Genomic DNA, 21,619 nt, shown 5'->3' with positions numbered 1-21,619 from the left:
TCTTCAGCAGGACTAAAGGACCAAACACTCCCATCAGACCTCAGCCCAATAATATGGACTGATGGTTCAGTGATGTGGGGAACCACCATGTCAAATGAAGCAGAAGTTTCATGGGAAGACAGGAAGGGAGTCAGGGCTTCACACCTACTGGGCACATGCTCCATGGCTCAGACTACACCCCTAATCCTATTCAATCTAGAAACTTCTGGTCTCCTTGGTCAGTTCTCCTTCATGATCATTATCCCTAAGGTGTGTGGGGACACAGGTGGGAGGGTAGCCAGCTGGTCATTCCAGACCCAGCTGCAGGCCTTCTTGCCTCTGGACCTCAGTGTCCTCTTGTACACAAAGACAATAAAGAGAACAATGCCACCTAGTGCTTTGGCCCTGCCTATGTCATCATTACAGAAACAAGGCAACCGGGGTCTGAAAAGGAAAATGACAAATTCAAATCAGAAGGAGGCAGGGGAAGTGATAGCATTGCAGGTAACCAGGGTCAATCCCTGGCACACCATATGGTCCCCCAGACTCGCCAGGAGTGATCCCTGAGAACAGATCCAGGTGTAACAATTGAGCACTGCCAGATTTGGCCCCTAAACAAAAAGAAAATCAAATCAGGAGAGCATTAGAGAGCCTAGAGTACCATCCCTGGCACCACATATTGCCCTGAGCATCCCCATGGCACTTCTGAGTATGGGCCAAAACCAAACCAAAATTTAAAACTCCTCCCCATGGGGGCCCAGAGAGATAGCATAGCGGCGTTTGCCTTGCAAGCAGCCGATCCAGGACCAAAGGTGGTTGTTCGAATCCCGGTGTCCCATATGGTCCCCCGTGCCTGCCAGGAGCTATTTCTGAGCAGACAGCCAGGAGTAACCCCTGAGCACCGCCGGGTGTGACTCAAAAACCAAAAACTCCTCCCTAGCAAGGTTTGGTGGGGGAGAAGGGAGTGAAGTTGTCTGACACCTTGCTGGCAGGTGGCCTTGATTTTGCCTCCCTTAGATAAAATGATGAGGCTACGCCTAGTTTCCTCCTGCTTTCTGGGGAGCTTGTCAAAGATTGGGGTTTCCGAGTTCTGTAGGGCTATCTGTGCCAACAGTGCCTGGCTTGTGGGACCCTTTCTTTTTCACAAAGAAGGAGGCTGGGAGCGCAAAGACTCGCTCTGAGAAGCCTGGTGGAAGGAAGAATACCTACCAGGGCCAGAAGGCGAGGCCCTTTTTTCCTTCTTTGGTGAAGCAGCACTGACCAGATGGACCTTTGCAGGGAGGTGCCAGGCACATGTCCTCCACGAACCCTGTGCAGCACACTCAGCCCACACTGCAGAGTGCAGAGAAACCAGGTGCCTCGTTACAGGCTGCAGGTATTCATCCTCCCTCTGCAGGGAGAGGGCACAGGGAGAACCTGACTGGGTTTCGATTCCTCTCGCTACCTGGACTGCTCATTTTGCTCACCCAGGAACCTCTTAGATCCTCCTAAGCTGGAGGCTTCCCATCCTAAAAGGCCACAGCTCAAAACTAAAAGGCCATGAGACCAACACTTCTCCATCAGGCAACAGCAATAATCAGGCTGGAAGGAGTGGTAAGTCAGCCAATCACATACAGTAAAGCAGGACACCCCTCCTTGCTAAGAGGGGGGGGCTCCCAGGCTGCTCCTGCCCTTATCCTGGTCTCACCCTGAACACCTCTGCTTCGCTGGCCCTCTGTGGCAGAATCCCCAACAACACTGTCTTCAAATTGCTAAGTTATTATTTAGCTTTTCATTTGTTTTGTTTCTTTGTTTGTTGTCATTATTTGGGGGGGGTGGATAATGTGAGGTGTTTAGGGATTATTCCTGTCTCTGTGCTCAGGAATGACCTCTGGCACTGCCTCCCTGAGGAACATATGTGGTGATGGGCATTTGAATTGAAGCAAGCCTATAACCACATGCATGTTAAGTGCTTTCCCTCCTGCACTCTCTCCAGCTCCTAAGTTGGTTTTTAACATGAAAATCAGATCGTCATGCACAGAGACAGAGGGAACAAGCATTCAGCTCCAAACTATTCAGTGTCTTATTTCTTTTCCAGTGAAATTCAGAACCCTCACACGGGGCATTATCTAGCATAGATCCCATGCTGGGATGCAAGTATCCACAAAATCAAGAGGACAGATATCATATCAAGTATTTTCTCAAATCATGATGTTCTGGGGGTATAAATAAACCACAAACAGAAAACTGGAAAAACTCAAAAACTAAACAACATATTACTGAACCAGTGGGTCAAAGAGGAAATTAAAGAAGAAATCAATATTCTTGGAAACAGATAGCTTATCAGGCAAGTTCAACCCGAGTTCAATCCCAGCATCACATGTGGTTCCTTGAGCCCACCAGGAGTGATCCCTAAGCACAGTCAGAAGTAAACCCTGACACCTCATTTGCTGCCTGGTAAACAGAGGGTGTTTTCGGGGGTTGTTTCTGTAGGGCATGTTGTCCATGTGCATTCAAGCTAGGACCACCAAGAATCGCCTCCACTCCCCCCATCCACCACCACCATACAACCAGCACAACTAACCCTACTCTAACTGTAGTTTCAGTTTCTCTCCAAGAGGGAATTTTTTTTTGTTTTTTTGTTTTGTTTTGTTTTGTCTTGTTTTAGGGTCACACCCAGCAGCTCTCAGAGTTACTCCTGGCTCTACGCTCAGAAATCATTCCTGGCAGGCTCAGGGGACCCTATGGGATGCCGGGATTCAAACTACTGTTCTTCTACATGCAAGGCAAATGCCTTACTTCTATGCTATCTCTTCAGCTCCTCCAAAAGGGATTTTGACATTCCAGACTGATCAGTCTTGCATTCTCTTAAGGGAAGGAGGCTGGGCCTTATTTTCCTTTTCTAATACCTTGGCCAACCCTCAAGTACAAACACGGAAGAATCATGAGCTCTTTCTTTTTTTCTTTTTGGTTTTTTGGGCACTCAGGGGTTATTCCTGGCTCTGTGCTCAGAAATCGCTCCTAGCAGGCTCAGGGGATCATATGGGATGCTGGAGATCGAACCCAGGTCCATCCCGGGTTGGCTACGTGCAAAGCAAACGCCCTACAGCTGTGCAGTCTCTCTGGCCCCCTTCTTTTCTAGCAACTTTGTTATTTAATTTATTTTAATTTGGGAGGGCACACCTGGTGATGTTCAGGGGTTAGTTACTCTTGGCTTTGTGCTCAGAAATCACTCTAACAGGCTTAGAGTACTATATGGGATGCTGGGGATTGAACCTGGGTCAGCCGTGCATGGTAAACAGCCTATCCAGCTGTGCTATAGCTCCAGCCTCTGTAAACTTCCTACTGGCTAGGAACCAATCCATTCCACCCCTCAGTCCAGAGTTGCAACTAAACTGTGCTTTATCCAAGCCAAGAACACCACTCCACCAGCCTCTGTCCCTTCCAGGTGACGACAGAAATACCTTTAAAATCAATCTAGGGCTGGAGCAATAGTCATTAGTAATGGGTAGTAATAGTAATATTAAGAGTAATAGGGCCCGGAAAGATAGCACAGCGGCGTTTGCCTTGCAAGCAGCCGATCCAGGACCAAAGGTGGTTGGTTCGAATCCTGGTGTCCCATATGGTCCCCCGTGCCTGCCAGGAGCTATTTCTGAGCAGACAGCCAGAAGTAACCCCTGAGCAACGCCGGATGTGGCCCAACCCCGCCCCCAAAAAAGAAGAGTAATAGAGGGTAGGAGACTTGCCTTGTAAGGAGCCAACCTGGGTTCAATCCCACCCATATGGTCCCCTGTGCCCACCAGAGTGCAGAGCCAGGAGTAAGCCTTGAGCAAAAATGAAGTAATAAATGTAGCCCTAAAAAAATAAAAGTAGGGGCCAGAGAAATAGCACAGCAGTAGGGCGTTTCGCCTTGCATACTGCTGATTCGGGATGGACCCAGGTTCAATCCCCGGCATCCCATATAGCCCACAGAGCCTGCCAGGAGAGATATCTGAACACAACGCCAGGAGTAACCCCAAAGCGCCGCTGGTTGTGCCCCCCCCCAACCAAATAATAATAAAAGTAATAAATGCTATCAAATGCACAAGTGGTTTCAGTGACCACATCAGATCCAGGTCTGGCTTCTCGGGTCACTACCCCCCTGCTAGCACTCGAGGAGTGGCTACAGGTCCCCAAATCTTGAGTCAGGAGTAATTTAGATGGTGGAGAGGAGCAGAAATTACCACTGCTGGGCAGGAGCGGGGGCGCAAGTGACAGGGTGTTGGGCTTGCACCCACTAACCTAGGATGGATCTTGGTTAGATTCCCCCGCCCCGCATCCCATATGGTCCCCCAAGCCAGGATTTCTGACCTCATAGCCCTGAGAGGCACCGTCACTGAGTGTGTCCCCCCCCCCCAAAAAAAAAGAAAGAAAAAGAAATTACCATTGCTTCCTTCTGCTTTCCTTATCAAAACCTGATAAGGCTAATCCTCCTTATCACTTCTGAGATAGAAGCCAACAGGGGAGTGAGAGGGAAAGTGAGAGGTATAAGGTTTCAGGCAAGGCAGGTCCAGAAAGGAGGTTTCCAGAGCCTCAATTCCTGGATAAGCTAGTCCATTGTACTGCCTGGAACACTGATCATGTGCTGACACTATGCCTGGAAACATACATGTAAGGGTATTCCTTTGGTTTCCTCCATTCACAGGGACTGTGGGCGACTCAGTGCAGCCATGGTCACCAGTTCCAGCCCTGGGAAGAGGCGGCAGGATGTGAATCTTTGGGAAAATGTCCTGTGGAGCTTCTGAGGAGTGAATGGAATGTCAGCTCTGTGCCTGCCACTCCCCTCCAAGGGGCAGCATCCTGGTGGGGGAGGGGAAAGAAACAATGATGGAAGGAAGCAACTGGAATTCCTCTACCTCCAAACCAATTCTGCTGCAAAGAGTACAGCCAGAAAGGTCAAGGCAGGGCTGGAGAGATAGCATGGAGGTAGGGCATTTGCTTTGCATCCAGAAGGACGGTGGTTCAAATCCCGGCATTCCATATGGTCCCCCCAGCCTGCCAGGAGCGATTTCTGAGCCTGGAGCCAGGAGTAACCCCTGAGCGCTGCTGGGTGTGACTCAAAAAAACAAAAGGAAAAAAAAAAAAGAAAAAAGAAAGGTCAAGGCGCACCTGCCTAGAGCCATAGCTGCTGAGGACCCGGGATCTGACCCTGGCCATCCTCTGACCATTCCAACAGCAGCTGCTCAGTGTCTGGGTTAATCTGAGCTGGACCCCAACTAGAAATCCCTTTGGGTTTTGTTTTTGTTTGTTTATTTGTTTTTGGGTCACACCTGGCAACACTCAGGGGTTACTCCTGGCTCTGTGCTCAGAAATCGCTCCTAGCAGGCACGGGGGACCATTTAGGATGGCGGGATTCAAGACACTATTGGTCCTGGATTGGCTGTGTGCAAGGCGAACGCCCTACCGCTGTGCTATCTCTCCAGCCCCTCAGTGCTTAGGAATCCTGGGTGGTACTGGAAGAGAAAGATGGCTCCACGCATGTTCTCTAGCCCTCTGGGCTACCTCCAATATTTAGACTGCTATAGATTTGATTTGTTCCTTCACTCCCTGTGAGGCTGAGACCCTATAAACCATCAGCTCCAGCATCTCTAATCCTCATGAGACTGGTAGTTCAGAATTATGTACCTTAGAGACAGGCACATAGGCCAGATGAGTGAGGCCCACCCCAAGGTGACATTCCTGCATTCCTCCCGGCAAGAAGAAGACAGTCCGGACAACAGGTTCCCAAACAGCTGCTGGGAAAGGAGAGAGGGCAAGGCATGTCTTGGGAATGTGTCCAACTCAGGGATCCCTGTACCTTTCAATGGAGTGGGCTGGCTAGGAAAAGCATGAATGATGGGTTAGAAATGTTAAGAAAATAAGACAGGTGGGTCTAAAGTTAGCCAAGCACCTTCAAGGACACACCACTCCACCCCCAGCAGAAGAATCTAGTGTAAGAGCAAGGAGGAATAGAGGTAAGCATTTATGTAAACCTACTATGTGCCTAGGCAGGTTCTTTTCTGTGTTAAACTTATAGAGCAATATAAACACATATCTTGGTTCTTTTCAGACACCTGACAGCAAAGACCTGAAGATAAAGTTAATGGGGGAAAAAAGGCAGGGGACCCAAGGCTAGGGCCAAAGCAGACAGGAAGCCACTGCTGAGGCTCAGGGTTTATTAGCTTTTAGCCAGGGGTAAGATTCCCTTCATTTCCAAAATCCTTAGCAGTTTAACCTGTGCAACTGAGATAGTAAAACTACAAGTACATGAGGGTGTAAAATAATGCATATAGTAGATAAAGAATGGGGTTCCAGAGAAGTAATACATATAGCGGGTAAGAAATTTGTCTTACATACAGCCAACCTGGGTCCATATGGTATTGGAGTAACCTGAGCACATCCAGGAGTGATTTGTATCATTATTATTATTATTATTATTATTATTATTATTATTCTCCGCTTCCTCGTATTATTTTTTGTTTTGGGGCCACACCCAGCAGCACTCGGGGGTTATTCCTGGCAGAAATCGCTCCTGGCAGGCTCAGGGGCCCATGTGGGATACTGGGAATCGAACCTGGGTCAGCCTCATGCAAGGCAAACACCCTACAGCTGTGCTATTGCTTCAGCCCCACTAGGAGTGATTATTGATCAGAGTTAGTAGTAAATCTCAAGTAAGGCCAGATTTGGCCCAACCTTCCTCCCCCCACCAAAAAAATATCACCTACATTAGTTCTTTGAAAGATGTGGTTTCTCTTGGCACTAGCATATAAAGTGGAGAAAGCACACTAAAAAAATCACATCAAAAAAAAAGCCCTTTAAAAAGGTTTTTCCATAAATGCAGGACATGCGTGTCTCTTAAAAGTCCGAGAAAAAGGGGCTGGAGAGATAGCATGGAGGTAGGGTGTTTGCCTTGCATGCAAAGGACGATGGTTCGAATCCCGGCATCCCATGTGGTCCCCAAGCCTGCCAGGAGCGATTTCTGAGTGTGGAGCCAGGAGGGACCCCTGAGCACTGCTGTGTGTGACCCAAAAACCAAAAAGTCTGAGAAAGAAATGAAGGAGTGAGGAGTGAACCAAATTCCACTGATGGCCCAGGATCCTCTCTTCATTGAGGAGCCACTATACCCCCAGGAGATTTCTGGCAATGTCTAAAGATTTCTAAGGGCCAGGCTCACAGCTGGATATGCTACGTAATCAATGGATAGAGGCCAGGAATGTCACTAAACATTCTACAAGATGTCACCCTCCCCACTCCCTTCCACCTAGTCAAGGATCATCTGCCTTAAAATGCCCATAGTGCTGAGGTTGAGAAACTGTCCAGGGCACAAGGCCATTTTCTCTATCAGAAGAGGTAACCTGAGACCACAGAGTTGATTGCAAAAGTTTCTGACTGTAAACTGCTGCTTCTCTCCGAGCCTGAGGCTCTGGAATTAAGAACATGAAGAGGCTAGGAATGTTCCTCCTACATCTACCCTAACTGGAAGCTGAGTTGCCTGCCTGTAGAATGGGGCAGATACAGTGCTTACTGTCACAAAGCCACATTTAAGGTACTCAATGGCAGGGTAACTAGTCTTGTTGGACTGGCCTTTTCATCTTGGGCGGACTCCCTTCCACCAGCTCCTAAGCACTACAGATGTGAAAGCCTTTCTCTCCCAATCAGTGAAAACTTTGCTTTATTACATGTGTTTTCCCTAAGTACCCTTCTCCTCCAGGGCAGGCACTGCATCTGCACATAGAGGGTACTCAGCAAACTCAGGCCATCAAAAGGCATCCACCAATGGGACTGGAGAGATAGCACAGCACATAAGGCATTGATTTGAGTTGCATCAGGGCCAGAACTATAGCACAGCATGTAGGGTGTTTGCCTTGTATGCAGCCAACCAGGGGCTGGCTCAGGTTCGATCCCCAGCATCCTATATGACTTGAATTGCGTATATCAGAACCAGTTTTGATCCACTGCACCACATCTGGTCCCCTCAAAGACTGCCAGGACTTTGGGTAGCATAGAGCCATGAATAAGCCGGCCCTGAGCTCAATTGGTGTGGCCTTCCCAAAGAAAGAGGCATCCACCTAGGGTCTGAGAGGCCTGCAAATGAGATCATACTGAGGGGGTGACTGGGATCTTATGGAAGGAAAAAAAAAAGGCTTGTTTCCTCTCCCATGTCTCTCCAGATGCATCCCCCTAGGAGGAAGAAGACACCCCACTGTCGAAGACACCACCTGCTGAGCCATCTCTGGAGTCATTAATTAACTCTGGTAGGGCATAGCTCAGCAGGAGAGGCACAGCAGGTCACAGTACCAGGGTCAGGCAAACAAGATGAAAGTTGAGGGCGCTGCCCAGCTCTGAAAAGGACAACAGACACATTGGTCCACAATTTAGCAGACAGGGCTCTCGGGGCCAGGAATCCAGTTCATGTGTGTGCTTCTGTGTCCACAAATACACTGGGGCTTGCAAATGTGGGTCTATAGGACAGAACCACCTCAAAATTGCAACTCTCTTTCTGTATTTGGGATCTGGAAGAGTAATATTGACCACAGTGAAGTTTGACTAAAAGCAATGATGATGATTCCTATGTTGAACATTCTTCACCGTAATGAAGCCAGTAGCCAGCACCAAGCACATGGGAAGTACTCCATAAACAATATATTGCCACTCGCCAGAAGCGAAGAGTCCCCGAGGCCAGAGAGAGAAAGTAACAACAGGGAAAGTGCCTACTTGGCTGGCACCTAGCTGACCCGGATTCCATTCCCGGCACTACAAACGGTCCCTGAACACAAAGACAGAGGAAAGCCCTGAGCATAGCCTAAAAGCTAAATAGAAAAGAAGAAGGAAGAAGCCCCCTTTTGGACTAACATTTAAACTTACAAAAACAAAAAGGGGGGGGGGGGAGGAGAAAGGTTGGAGGCAGAGATCCCAATAGAGAGACGGAAAGCAAAGCTTGGGAGTTTCCAAAGTGGGTGCAGAATAGAAGGTGCCGGGTCAGAGAGAAGCGGGTTGAGCTAAAAAAAATAAATAGGGAGTAAGGGCCCTGGGAGGGCGGGCAAACGTCTAGGGTGAGACTTAGAAGAAAAACTTGCCAACAGGAGTCAACTTGCAGAAAGGTGGGGTGGAAGTGTGGTCTGCCCCGAGTGCAAGATGTGGACAGAAAGTTCCGGGCAGGGGGCTGCGGGCACTGGGAGGAATAGACTCCCAGCGGGGGGCACCGATCATGGAAGGAACCCAGCCAGTCCCAGGTCACCCCGGCTAACAAAAGCCTTCCCCAGACTAGGGACTCACCCAGCCCCGCACCAGGAGCGAGTCCTGAGGGTGCAACGGAGCACGGAAGGCAGCAACTGCAGCATCTCGACCCTTCGGCACGGTTTGCAGACTGGTCCACCCCCGGCCTGGGCCTGACGTCGAGAGGGCTCCGCCCGGAATATACCATCTTGGCAAGTGGGGGGAACCAAATTAATTCTGTCGTCCTTTGTGTCTTAGACAACCAAACTTTCTCTATATTTACATTCTGATCATTCTATATCTTCATTTTTGAGGGTATATCGTAGGTTATTTTGTAACTTAGCACCCAAAAAGCTTAATAGACGAGCCTCAAATTATAGGTCTTCCCCCCTTCTTAACCTATGGCATGGTCCAGTCGCCCTTTGGGGACCGCCGGAGGAGAGGGCGTGAGTCCAACTGACCAATCAGAGAGAAGATAGCAAATTCCTGGGCTCTCATTGGTCCGAGATGGGAGTCGAGAGAGCCTATGACAGCGCGGGCCAAGGACACGTGTAGGGAGCAGGGGTGGGAAATCGCAGTGTCTTGTCCTTAATGTGCATTGTACTTGAGACTGTCTGATCTAGGTTTTAGCGGCTAACCCTTTACACTGACAGCTTCCAGAATCTTCGACATCTAGGGGCAAAGTGCTACATTCATCAAAGGGATGCAATTGTTGGGATGAGCCTACTTTTTTTCCTTTTGGGGGGTTTTTGGGATCACACCCAGCTATGCTTGGGGGTCCCTATGGGAAGATTAGAGATGAAACCCAGGTGGGCCGCGTGCAAGGCAAGCTCCATGCCTACTTTCCTATCTCTCCAGCAGCCCTACCAACCTGTCTTCTTGCAGGGTCCCAGTCATAGCTAGTACCTCTAAGTATGATCTGGGACTAACAAGTTTCACATATGCTTAGATTCATCCACGCCCATGAAAAATAAAACTTGAAGCCTGTTATGGTTGTCTTTAACATCAAAGCCTCTGTATTGGATCTGAGCTTTTTCTTGTAAAAAAAAAAAAAAAAGACTCCCTAGGTTTGGTGAGGGGTGCTTTTTGGTGTGGGTATTTTGTGTCTGTTTTTGTTTGGGGCCAAATCTGTAAGTGCTCAGAACTTACTCCTGGTTCTGCCCTCAGGAACATACTCCTGGAGGTGCTTAAGGAACCATTTGAGACTTCGTGACAGCCGGGATAGAACCTGGATCAGCCATGTACTAGGCAAGCACTCTACAACTTGGTACTATCTGGCACTTCAAAGAGGTGTTTTCTATTGTATATTGTGTATACTGTATTATATATGTGTGTGTGTATATTGTAGTGTATATTGTATTGTTCATTTTGGTTTGATTTGGTGGCGACATCCAACAATGCTCAGTGGTTGGTTACTCCTGGTGGTGCTCATGGGACCATTTGGGATGCTAACGATCAAACTCAGGTTTCGCCCCTTGGAGAAGTTGTTTGATGGTAAAAGTCTGAATGTCGTTTAAAGCTTCTAGTTCTGAATTTTTCCTAACCAGAGCATTAGGGACCTATTGCATTCCCTCAAATGGCTATTTAAGAGCTTTCCTTACATTCTCTTCTAACTTACCTATTTCTTCTTCCTCCATCATCTTTTTTGTTTGTTTGTTTTTGGGTCACACCCGACAGTACTCAGGGGTTACTCCTGGTTCTATGCTCAGAAGTCACTCCTGGCAAGCTTGGGGGGCCATATGGGATTGGAACCACCGCCCTGCATGCAAGGCAAACATCCTACCTCCATGCTATCCCTCTGGCCCTTTCTCCAGCAACTTAAATGACGAATCTGCTTAGGAGATAAGAGTTTTGATGTTGAATGTCATTCTCCTAATATTGGCATAATTTCTCTGAACCTCAGTTTTCATGTCTGTAAAATGGGAGTTATTTACACACCTTACAATGCCCCCATAATTTCTTGATACTGTCTATTCTCCAAAAGGTCAAATCCTATTAGATACAGCACCTTGGATGTGAGAGCGATCTGGCTGCGACATCTGTCACCCCATTGATCACCAGGGTTGATTCGGCTGATCTGGCTGGCTAGGTGGGTGTCCCCTTCCTCCCTCACCACTCCATGTGCGTCCCTCCGGAAGCTGCACACTCAGTCGAAGAGTATGGCCTTCCCTGAATAGAGATGGACCGTTCTTGTGCTCTACTGCTAGAACCTCCAAACAAGATACAGCACCTTACAGGCACTGTAAAGGAGTTTAATAAGTGCAGTCTGGGGTTAGAGTAATAGCATAGCTAGTAGGGCATATGCCTTGCACGTGGCCAGTCCGATTCAATCACCGGCATTCCATATGGTCCAACAAGCCTGCCAGGAGTGCAGAGCCAGAAGTAACCCGAGTATCACCAGGTGTGGCCCCAAAACTAACAAAAATACTGCAATCTGGGTGCTGGGAGATATAGCACAGTAAGCAGTAAGGTGCTTGCCTTGCATGTGCCAATCTTGAGTTCAATTCCTGACATTCCATATGGTCCCCCGAACACAGCCAGGAGTAATTCCTGAATGCCGAGCCAAGAGTAACCCCTGAGCATCGCTGATTGTGGCCCAAAAACAAAAAAGTGGATTCTAATACCCCAAAAAGAAAGAGAGGGTAGAAAGAGAAAGAGGTGGGCTCTTGGGGATACTGAGAATGGCTCAGTGACTCAAAGCATTTGTCTTTCAAGCATGAGGCCAATAGTCTGGTTCCCTAGGTGGCCTGCATGCTATAGTTCCAGCATAACAGAGTATGGAATCTCCAATGTCCAGCCAGATGTGTGCAGGCACAGGTAGGTGAGTCTGCACAGGTAGGTGAGTTCCTTTGGGGAACACCATGGCTGGGTGTGCAGTAGTAGCATCATGCTTGTTCAATCCTCAGCACAAAGAAATGGGTTTTGTGTGTAATAGGACCCTGATTCCCAACCAAGCCATGTCAATCTGTGCTTCTCTCACAGTCTCTTTCACTGTAGAAGGTGTACAAGAAATCCTGCTTAATCTCTCTCCTTCCACAGATTTCACTGTGAGAGGAAAACCTACCAGGTGATGTGAAATTCCCCTCCAGTGTATCAGGGCACCTGAAGGCTAATACAGGAGGTGAAGGCATTTTCTGGCCAATCTCAATCTGATCCTTGACACCAGATAGGGCTCCTAAGCACTGTTAGGAATGATCCCTGAACACAGAGTCAGGAGCAGCCCCTGGGCACCACCATGTGAACCCCCCCACCCCCAGAAATCCCCAGCTAATTTAAGTATTTATGTAGCTCTCATCCTCCAGTCTCCTATACCCATCTTATTTTTTAATGTATTTAAAAAAAATACCATCATTCTAAGACATTTCACTTTATTGAAAAGAAGCCAATATACAGGATATAAAGGGCATGATATTTACAACAGTACAGTAAACAGTTGGTTTCTGGTAGATCAGTAGCTTTCCGTGAGTAGAAACCCCACCCCCTTCCCTGTGTCACATCATGTTGGCAGAACAGCAAGTGGGTGAAATAAGACAATGGGATAGAAAGTTTCCCTGGATGAGGCTAAAAATCACATAGATACTAAAATGTTCATGAAAGGGTCTTCGGATTGAGGATACCATTGCCTCATCTCCTTGAGGGCATGGCAGAAGGTTTGTTTCCAAGACTACCATCAAGCCCAGCCTGAGCCTGGAAACCTTCAACTCCCAGCCTGAGCCTGGAAACCTTCGACTCAGGAAAATTCTCTTCCAGAGAGATTTAGCTTGACTCACTCATCCTCTGAATTTGCCCTCATCCCACCTACCTGCCCCAGATTCACCCCCTAGAATGCCATTCTAGAACCAAGCCTGGGGCAGCAAGGGCCTTTGGCACCTGCTCTAGCTGCCTGACCACTAGGCCTCCCTGAGGGAGCCCTAGAAAGATGGCTACTCCTTGACCACCAGGCCCTGGGCACCCACACTTGACTACCTCTCAACTGGGTTCCAACACTGTAGACCCCGACAGATCTGGGCCAACCAGTGGTTCAGAAGAGCCGGTACCCTTCTCCCTGGGAACCCTTTGTCCTCTTCCCTTCTCCTCGAGTCTGAACTCCCCCAAACACAAAAATACCTTCCCCTAGATGAGGGTGAGGGCAGGGGGATCATGGAGCAGAGAAAGAGGGTGAGGTGAGACCTATGTGCCGCAGAGGCCACTCATGGGTGTGGGTGAGTAGGCAGTAGGGACCAGGAGAGGGACTGAGGGATCCTGATTATAGTAAATTCAGCAGCAACATGCAGCTTGTCCACAGAAAAATGCTGGGCTACCGTGACTGCCAACCAGAGATTTAAAAAAACAAACAAACAAAAAAACCTTTCCTTTCATAAAAATAGATGAGTGTCTCTTGCTTTATAAATAGATACATTTAGCTTAAGTTACCTTATATTATCCCCTCCCACAAACCCTCTCCCCCTTCCCAAGCCAAAGTGGTTTGATTCTTTCCCAGTCATCTGAAGCTCACCCTCAGAGACCAGAAGACATATTGCCACAAGCAAACAAAGTGTTCACTTGTTGTGTCCCCCCCTCAACCATCCCCCTGAGTCCCCCTGAATTCCAGAGGGCTATGTATGTGTGTGCATGAGTGCGTGTGTTCATTCCACATGGGAGCTAGCTGCTCTGCCTGCCCCTACCCAAACCTCTTTTCATCAGACCCCCTCCCCAAACAGGAGAGTGAGAGAGGGCGGGATCGGAGCGTCCATCTGAGGATGGTTCTAAAATATCAGTGTCAATATGACACTGGGCTAAGAAATAGAAAAGCAAAATGGAATATTTACAGCATGACAAAGGAATGGACCAGTTAGCTCCAACTGGACCTGCCTGGCATGGGTTGGGATATTTCTTGGCAAGCTGTGGGCTCAAACCCAGGGAACAAAAGAGCCTCACTGGCAACACTTATAAAAGAACTTGGTAAGGGAAGCAGCAAGGCCAAGTCCCAAGAACCCTTCCCCAGGAGGTGGGTGGGCTACACCCTTGCCATCCCCTCCCCTCTGGAAACCCCACCCCTCCCCTAAGCCCCATGCCCAGGAGCTGTTCAGCCAGCACCTGACCCTGACTTCTATCACACTCATGCTCCTAAACAAATTCCAAGTACCCTATCCCCCACAGACCAACACCCTCTATGTTATGCAAGGAGAAAAAGGAAAACTAACACCATTGGAAGCCAGTGCCAATGGTCATCTTGGTTACCCTCAAATACAGTTGCTGACTTAGCTCTAAAGACAGACCAGTTGCACTTCTACCACCTTAGCAAACAACCCAGCCACTTCTACTTTGCCCGCCCACCTTAGAGGCCTCCCTTGGCCCAGGGTGGCAGGTGCCACCTTGGTGGCCATTTTTCTGCCTTCTCAGAAACGGAAACTTTTCAGCAGCTGAGGTTCAAGCTCAACTGGCTTTAATAACCTTTGGTTAAAATCAAGAGGAAGTTAAAACAACAACTACAATAATAGTATTGTCTGGACCCTGTAACCTTTAGATCAAGGTGGGGGGTCACCAGGAGGGGACAGGCTGTCTGTCCTCCATTCATTGTCCCACACGCCTCATACCTGCTCAGGGACGACTAGGGTGTAAGAGATGCTGGGGATGGAATTCTCTTAGTGACATGCCCCACTCTCAACCCCACAACAGTCAAAAAAAAAAAAAATGGGGAAAAAAACTCACAATAAAGGCCACCCAGTTCTGATAAATAAAAACCACACTCAATCATTAACAAAGTCTCTCTCTCTCTCTCTCTCTCTCTCTCTCTCTCTCTCTCTCTCTCTCTCTCTCTCTCTCTCTCTCTCTCTCTCTCTCTCTCTCTCTCTCTCTATATATATATATATATATATATATATATATATATATCATATGAATATTATGTACAATGGTTTTAAGACTGCAAAACAGGAAACAGAAAAGAAGGCCCTTATAGGTCTCTGGTACCCCTGGAAACCACCATGACTCAAAGCCAGCGCCCCACGGCGCCCGGAAGCCTGCGATATGTAAGGCGGTCTGGTCCTTGGGCACATTTCACTGTGACCTCCAGGGGGCGCTCCTGGACCAACAAAACTCACAGCAGCCATCACCGGAGCAGAAGTAGGAACAAAAAAGAAATATTTTTTTAAAAAGAAAAGGAAAAAGCCAAGTCAGCTAGGCCAACTCCAAGCCAGTGCCCTTCGACTGAAGTGCACTCGAGTCCTGGGGAGATACTGGCTCAGATTAGCACCCCAAATGGTCAGTCCAGTGCAGTATGGAAAGAGGTTAGCCAAGTTCCAGAGCAGAACAAGGCTGGTTCTCGCTCTATCTGTGGTCCCCCCCATTTTCTGCCAGCTAACTGCCCTAGCTGCCCCCAACCCTCACCCTTTTTGATGCCTGCTAATGCCCAAATAGGGGACAGGGAAAAGACATGGGCAGACAATAAAGAACCAGCATAGTTGGTAGCAGGCCGACGCTAACCCAGCTCCACAAGAGAAGGGGTTAGGTACCAGGCCTGGCCTGGCCCCTCAAGACCTTCTCACAGAGAAATGAAGAGCTAGAACCCCGATTGTCAGCTAGGAAGTGAGAGGAAAACATCAAGTCATTATGGCAAAGACCCCCTTTTCCCCTAACCACAGAGATTCCAAGAAAGCAAGCGGCCAGGCAAAGAAAGGGCCTTGTAGGACCCAGGCCTGGCCACCAACCATACTATAGGTGAGAACCCCACCCATTCAAATCTGTGTGCCCCAAAGAACATCACTCTCGTACTGGTCTCCCTCTGGGTTTGCACTTGACTGGGAAAACTAGCCATGTGGGAGAGAAGCTGCCTTCCACAGTGATATAAGGCAAGCTGCTTTTGTTTGCTTGTTTTGTCTTTTTGTTTTGTTTTTTGTTTTTTGGGTTTTTTTTTTTTTTTTGCATAGTAGTTTAAACACAATGAGGCTCCACTTCCCCCACAGTACCTTGTCCCTCTGCTTTGCCATTCAATCCAAAAAAAAAGAAAAAAGAAAATTTTGTCTTTCCTCCCTCCTCCCATCTTTTCTCCAAGTCAAATTCCTGAGCGGTTCCCACCCAGGCCTGGAAAGGTTGTAGAAGCAAACAGCTCCTGCCTGGGCTGGGTGTGGGGTTGGCAGACCACCCCAAGCTCAGCTCCATCCATCGGAGCTGGCTGGCAGAAAAAGGGAGGGCATCACTCTCGGCCAATCAGAGGTGCATGTGGGAGGGTAGAAAAATCACATTATGCCAAGCTCAGGACTCCGGCCTTTGTTTTAGAGTTTTGTATAAAAAAAACACCTGCTAGGAATAATTCTTTGGAGCTCAACATGGCTCAGCTTAAGGGAAAAGGCACAGTTACCACTGTATCGTCCCCACCAAAGTCTGCATTTGTGATGTGGAGAACAATAGAAATTGACAGCACCATTCCTTGGGGGAGAGGGTGGAGAAGGGGCACTGGTTGCCTGTGGGGGCGAGGAAGGAAGAAGGAAGCAGCGGTTCCTTGGGCCTCCAGACAAGAGAGGATATAAAAGTCTATAGGGTGAATACTGGCGCCCCATTTGGAGAAGCCTTCCTGACCCCCATGGAAGCGGGGTTCAGAGGCCCCATCACCAAGACCCCTGAGGCACAGAGGACTGCTTCAGTCATCAGCTGACCATGGGCTCCACATCTGCCTCCCGCTCAAATTCATCCTGGATCTCATCTGTGCTTCCTGAATCGCTGCTGGCCACCGAGCTGGGGGAAGGTGAGTTCCTGGAAGGGAGAGAGAAGTAGGGAAGGGCATCAGAGGGAAGCCCTGGCACCTCTGAAGAGGGTCAGGAGTGGGAATAGCTGACCAATCTCCTGCAAAATTGACTTCCAGGGTCCGGAGTGATAGCACAGTGGAAGGGCATTTGCCTTGCATGAGGCCAACCCTGGACAGATGGTGGTTCAATTCCCGGCATCCCATATGCTCCCCTGAGCCTGCCAGGAGTGATTTCTGAGTGCGGACTAGAAGTAACCCCTGAGCGCTACTGGATGTGACACACACACCCCAAATTTTTTTGACTTCCAAGGAGAATCCTGCACTGACAGCCTATTCCCCACTCTGCTTTCTCAGACCCTTCAAACTTCAGGAGAGGAACATGGTTCTCAAGAACCCCTGGGACCCCATGTATCAACCTCTAATTTCCTTGGGTACTAAAAGTCCCTCAGAAACAGGAACTACAGTTCAGGCTCAGTCCCCCCCCCCTCTAATCTAGAGCAGTTTGAAAGGGGGAGGTCAATGAGATGAAGGTCTGACATGCTAAATCTCAGCTCTTAAATTTGAGCCTGAAGCCACAGCCTTAAAGAAGTGAAGTCACCTTAATGAATCTCCTTAAAGAAACCATTACAATTCACAAGCATTGTGCCAATGTGGTATCTATTATTATCATTATAGTTTTGACTGTCTTTCTTCCTAACAAGGCTGCATATTTTTTGAAGTTCTTTGTTTTGGTTCCTCTCGGTGGCCTGAGCAATGCCAATCTCCAGTTGCTAGTCTTTCTTTACTGTGTCCTATGTTACCCACCACCACCTGCAGGAGGCTTTTATAAGCAGCTACTGAATCCATGATCCATGGAGAGCAGATTGTTGCAGAAGCTATACAAGGTTAATATGTAAGTTGTCTAGCACATAGCAGATGGGAAAGATGAAGAAGTAGTGGATGGACAGATTGATGAAGGTACAGATGGTGGGACAGATGATTGATTAATGGGCAACTGGATGGACAGATAGTCTGAGAAATAGACAACTGGGTTCAATGGATTGATGATGAATGCAAGAATAAATGGATACTGGGACAGATGTATGTATGTATGTATGTATGTATGTAAGTATGTATGTATGTATGTATGGATGGATGGATGGATGGATGGATGGATGAGTAGATAGGTAGATAGAAAGACAACAAGATGGTGGAATGAAGGGATGGACAGATAGATGACGATGCATGCAAATAGAAGAAGGAAGCAAGGGAGGGAAGAAAGGAGGGAGGAAGAAAGGGAAGAAGGGAAAGAAGAACAGATGAAACTGGCCAAGTTGTAAGTTGCAGCCCCACAGCTTCCCTTGAGGGCCCCAACTACAGGTTCCTGGGGAGAATGAGGTGGATACCTGTCTGCAGAGCCTTTGATGAGTCGGCGGCAGGTCTCCATCTGCACATCCAAACCACGCTTCATGCTGCACATTTCCATGTATTCGTGCAAGTGCCGGTTCATGTCACTCTTGGCTGTGGCCAGCTCCAGCTGAAAAAAATTAATTGTAGGACACATGAGACCAAGTGATCTTCAATACAGAAATATCAAAGCCACCCTGGATGCCCAAAGTGCCCTGTCTTAAGGACATCAACCTCCCTTCTGCACCCTGCTCTGTAATCTATAAAACTGCTTCAGAAGGAGGTGGGAGAGACTTCTAACACCAAGAAACCACCAAGTTCCCAACAAGATCCTCTAGATGTAGGTGATTAGAGAAGATCTTGCATTTTTCCCCTGCTCCTGACTCTCCTCTATGAATCAATACATCATCCAGGACAGGGGTTGGGCTACTCCATTTCTAGTGTGAGGACAACAGAACTCTCACTGACAAACATGACCTTGGCCACAGGGAACTGGGCTTCAAAGCCACTCACTCTTTGGCTCTGAGGCTCAGGCATGTTACCTGGTCTCTCTTAAGCTCAACTCCTCTCCAGTAAAAAAAAAAAATGTTCAAAAGCAGAAGTAGCCTTTTGCCTTCAAGTACATGTGTAGTAGTATCTGGGGATTAGAGAAGAAATATTGCAAAGGCTCCTCAGTGCCTGTATCACTGTTTGGGGGGGGGGGCAGGTCATCATTTTAGCTGAATAATTGCTTAGTGGAAAAAAAAAAAACTCCCTGGAGCAGTCAGTGATCACCTCTTCCCTTTTTACAGATCAGAACACTAAGGCCCTAAATGAAGGATGTGCTTCTGGGCACCATATGAGGAATTGGCAGGGTCTCAAAAATCACAGGGACCAGCTTCTGTGGGATATCCGTGGGCCGGGAGCTCCTCACCTCAATCTGGCCTATCGTCTCCTGATACTCCTTGTCTCTCGTCTTGAAGAAAGATTCCGTCTCATGGATCAAGTTGCCCAGGTTTTCCTCTTGCTGGAACCAGAACAAAGGGAAGAAAGGGACTAGTGAGCAGGAGGTAGGGGTTGGGGAGTAGATGGCACCTGAGGTAGGGGTGTCTAGGCTTCAGGCTTACTTCGCCCTGCAGGTCAATGGAGGGGTTGCAGTTGGTGAAGTCCTCCCACAGCAGCAGTGTGTCCTCGTTCTCTTCCCACGTCAGACTGTCGCAGTCGTCGTCAAAGTCAAAGGTCTCACGCCTACAGCAAGAGCAACAGGGGAGACAGGGAATGACTGAGATACAGGGTCCACAGGGGAGGAGCAAGGTCTTCAAACACACCTGTTGGTGCCCAAAGAGAGCTCTCATTTCAGGCATAGAGTTAGATTCTTTTTTTTTTTTTTTTTTTTTTTTGGTTTTTGGGCCACACCCGGTAACGATCAGGGGTTACTCCTGGCTATGCGCTCAGAAGTCGCTCCTGGCTTGGGGGACCATATGGGACGCCGGGGGATCGAACCGCGGTCCATCTCCTAGGCTAGCGCAGGTAAGGCAGGCACCTTACCTCCAGCGCCACCGCCCGGCCCCAGAGTTAGATTCTTTTTTTTTTTTTTTTTTTTTTTTTTTTTTTTTTTTTTTTTTTGGTTTTTTTGGGTCACACCTGGCAGTGCTCAGGGGTTATTCCTGGCTCCAGGCTCAGAAATTGCTCCTGGCAGGCACAGGGGACCATATGGGGCGCCGGGATTCGAACCGATGACCTCCTGCATGAAAGGCAAACGCCTTACCTCCATGCTATCTCTCCGGCCCCAGAGTTAGATTCTTAATATGTAAAGCCATTCATGGATTAGTTAGACACAGGAAGTATTTTCTACCCTATACTAGTTCTGTGGCTTTTGGGGGGAGGGCATTTTGGCCACATCCCCAAATATGCTCAAGGGTTTCTCCTGACTTTGGCTCTGGTACTCAGGCTTGCTGGACCAAATGGGACACAGGGACTGCAAATGGGATGCCGGGTCAGCCGCGTGCAAGGCAAACTCCCAACCCACTATACTATTTCTTCAGGCGTAATTTTGTGACTCCCTCCATCCATATAACAATTTTTGTTTGTGTCACCAATGTCATATCTAGCATTGACAGGGATGGATGGGGACATGCGGTACTGGAATCAAACTCAGGGCCTCCCACAAGAAGCCAGGACTCTGCCCCCTTTAGCTTTCTCCTAGACCACAAACAGTTCATTTCTTTTCTTTGGGTTTGGGGAGCTAGGGAATCTCCCAAGCAGTGCACAGGAGACTCCAGTAAATCAGCCAACCCAACTGGTGGTTCAATACTTTAAGGATCCCAAGGATGCAAAGCTTCGAGGACCTTGTGGTGCTGGGGATATTCAGGACACCCCAGTGGTTCTGGAGGCCTCCAGAGCCATGCCTGGTAATGTTCAGGGAATCATGTAGTGGTAGGCATTGAACCCAGGTCACACGCATGTTAGGCATGTGCCTTATCAACTATGCTATCCCCTAGCCCCAACAGTTCATTTCCTGCACCTTGACTATGCCTCAGGAGCTTTTCTCATGGCTTCCTAAGGTAGGCACTACAGTTCAGAAAGAGTAATATCCTTGTCTGCCATCCCCTGCTAGACCTAGAAAAAAACCAGGGCAAAAAGCCAGCTTGGCCCTCCAGATCAGGCCACCACCACCGCCAAGTACCCATTGTGTGCTGGACACAGGACTAGTTGCCCATTCTCACAGCCACCTGCTGAGGCAAATGTCAGTCTGTCCTGCTTTCACAAGTAAAGAAACTGAAGCCCAATAGAACACAACAGGCATCTGAGCTTGCAGGCGAAGCCTGAGTCTGCAGCTTGGGCTTCTCTCATCACTGGCAGTAGGCAGACTGGGTCTACCAGGGAATGTGGGCTTCCCAAGAACATATGGGTCAGCTGTTGGGATCTCCACAGTCCTTTACACACAGGCCCATAGTCCCAGTGGGAAGGCTATTAGAGGCAGAGTCAAGCCACCTGGCTGAAACCCAGAGGAGGAGGGTCCCCGATGTCAAATTTCCTTCCTAAGGCTCACCTTGCTGCCTCTTACCTGCCTGAAGCCCTTGGAAGATCTTGGAAAATGGGGAATACATTGCTTCTAACTACTGCCATCCCCTCCCCCACCGCACCACACACACACACACACATGGTGTGTCACTAAATAGGAAGAAAATCCAAGAAAGATTTTCTGTCATAGGGAGCCAGAGTGGTAGCACAGTGTATAGGGTGTCTGCCTTGCACTTGGCTGACCTGGGGTTCAATCCCCCAGCATCCCATCTGGTCCCTGAGCACCACTAGAAATGACCCCTGAGCACTTCTGGG

The 21,619-nt window shown here is 48.5% G+C and overlaps 3 protein-coding genes across 3 annotated transcripts in view; 1 reads left to right on the top strand and 2 right to left on the bottom strand.

Annotated features, from left to right (window-relative positions):
• The window catches only part of ALDH4A1 (aldehyde dehydrogenase 4 family member A1), a 29,110-nt gene extending 19,783 nt beyond the window's left edge, over positions 1–9,327 (bottom strand). The window contains 1 exon segment of the mRNA XM_049772161.1: positions 9,253–9,327. Coding sequence (XP_049628118.1) covers positions 9,253–9,317 — 65 coding nt within the window. The 5' untranslated portion in view covers positions 9,318–9,327.
• Positions 1–21,619, top strand: part of HTR6 (5-hydroxytryptamine receptor 6) — a 742,605-nt gene that overhangs the window by 55,178 nt on the left and 665,808 nt on the right. The window lies entirely within an intron of this gene.
• The window catches only part of IFFO2 (intermediate filament family orphan 2), a 42,736-nt gene continuing 37,175 nt past the window's right edge, over positions 16,059–21,619 (bottom strand). The window contains exons 6-9 of the mRNA XM_049772035.1: positions 19,408–19,528; positions 19,215–19,307; positions 18,301–18,431; positions 16,059–16,923 (exon numbers count right to left, since the gene is read on the bottom strand). Of these exons, the coding sequence (XP_049627992.1) occupies positions 16,818–16,923; positions 18,301–18,431; positions 19,215–19,307; positions 19,408–19,528 (451 nt within the window). The 3' untranslated portion in view covers positions 16,059–16,817. The remainder of the gene's footprint in view (positions 16,924–18,300; positions 18,432–19,214; positions 19,308–19,407; positions 19,529–21,619) is intronic.

Source organism: Suncus etruscus, chromosome 4 (genome assembly GCF_024139225.1).
Source record: "Suncus etruscus isolate mSunEtr1 chromosome 4, mSunEtr1.pri.cur, whole genome shotgun sequence".
In the NCBI taxonomy this organism is placed as follows: domain Eukaryota; kingdom Metazoa; phylum Chordata; class Mammalia; order Eulipotyphla; family Soricidae; genus Suncus; species Suncus etruscus.
Note: the sequence above shows the minus strand (reverse complement) of the source record. Positions and strands in the feature narration are given on the sequence as shown.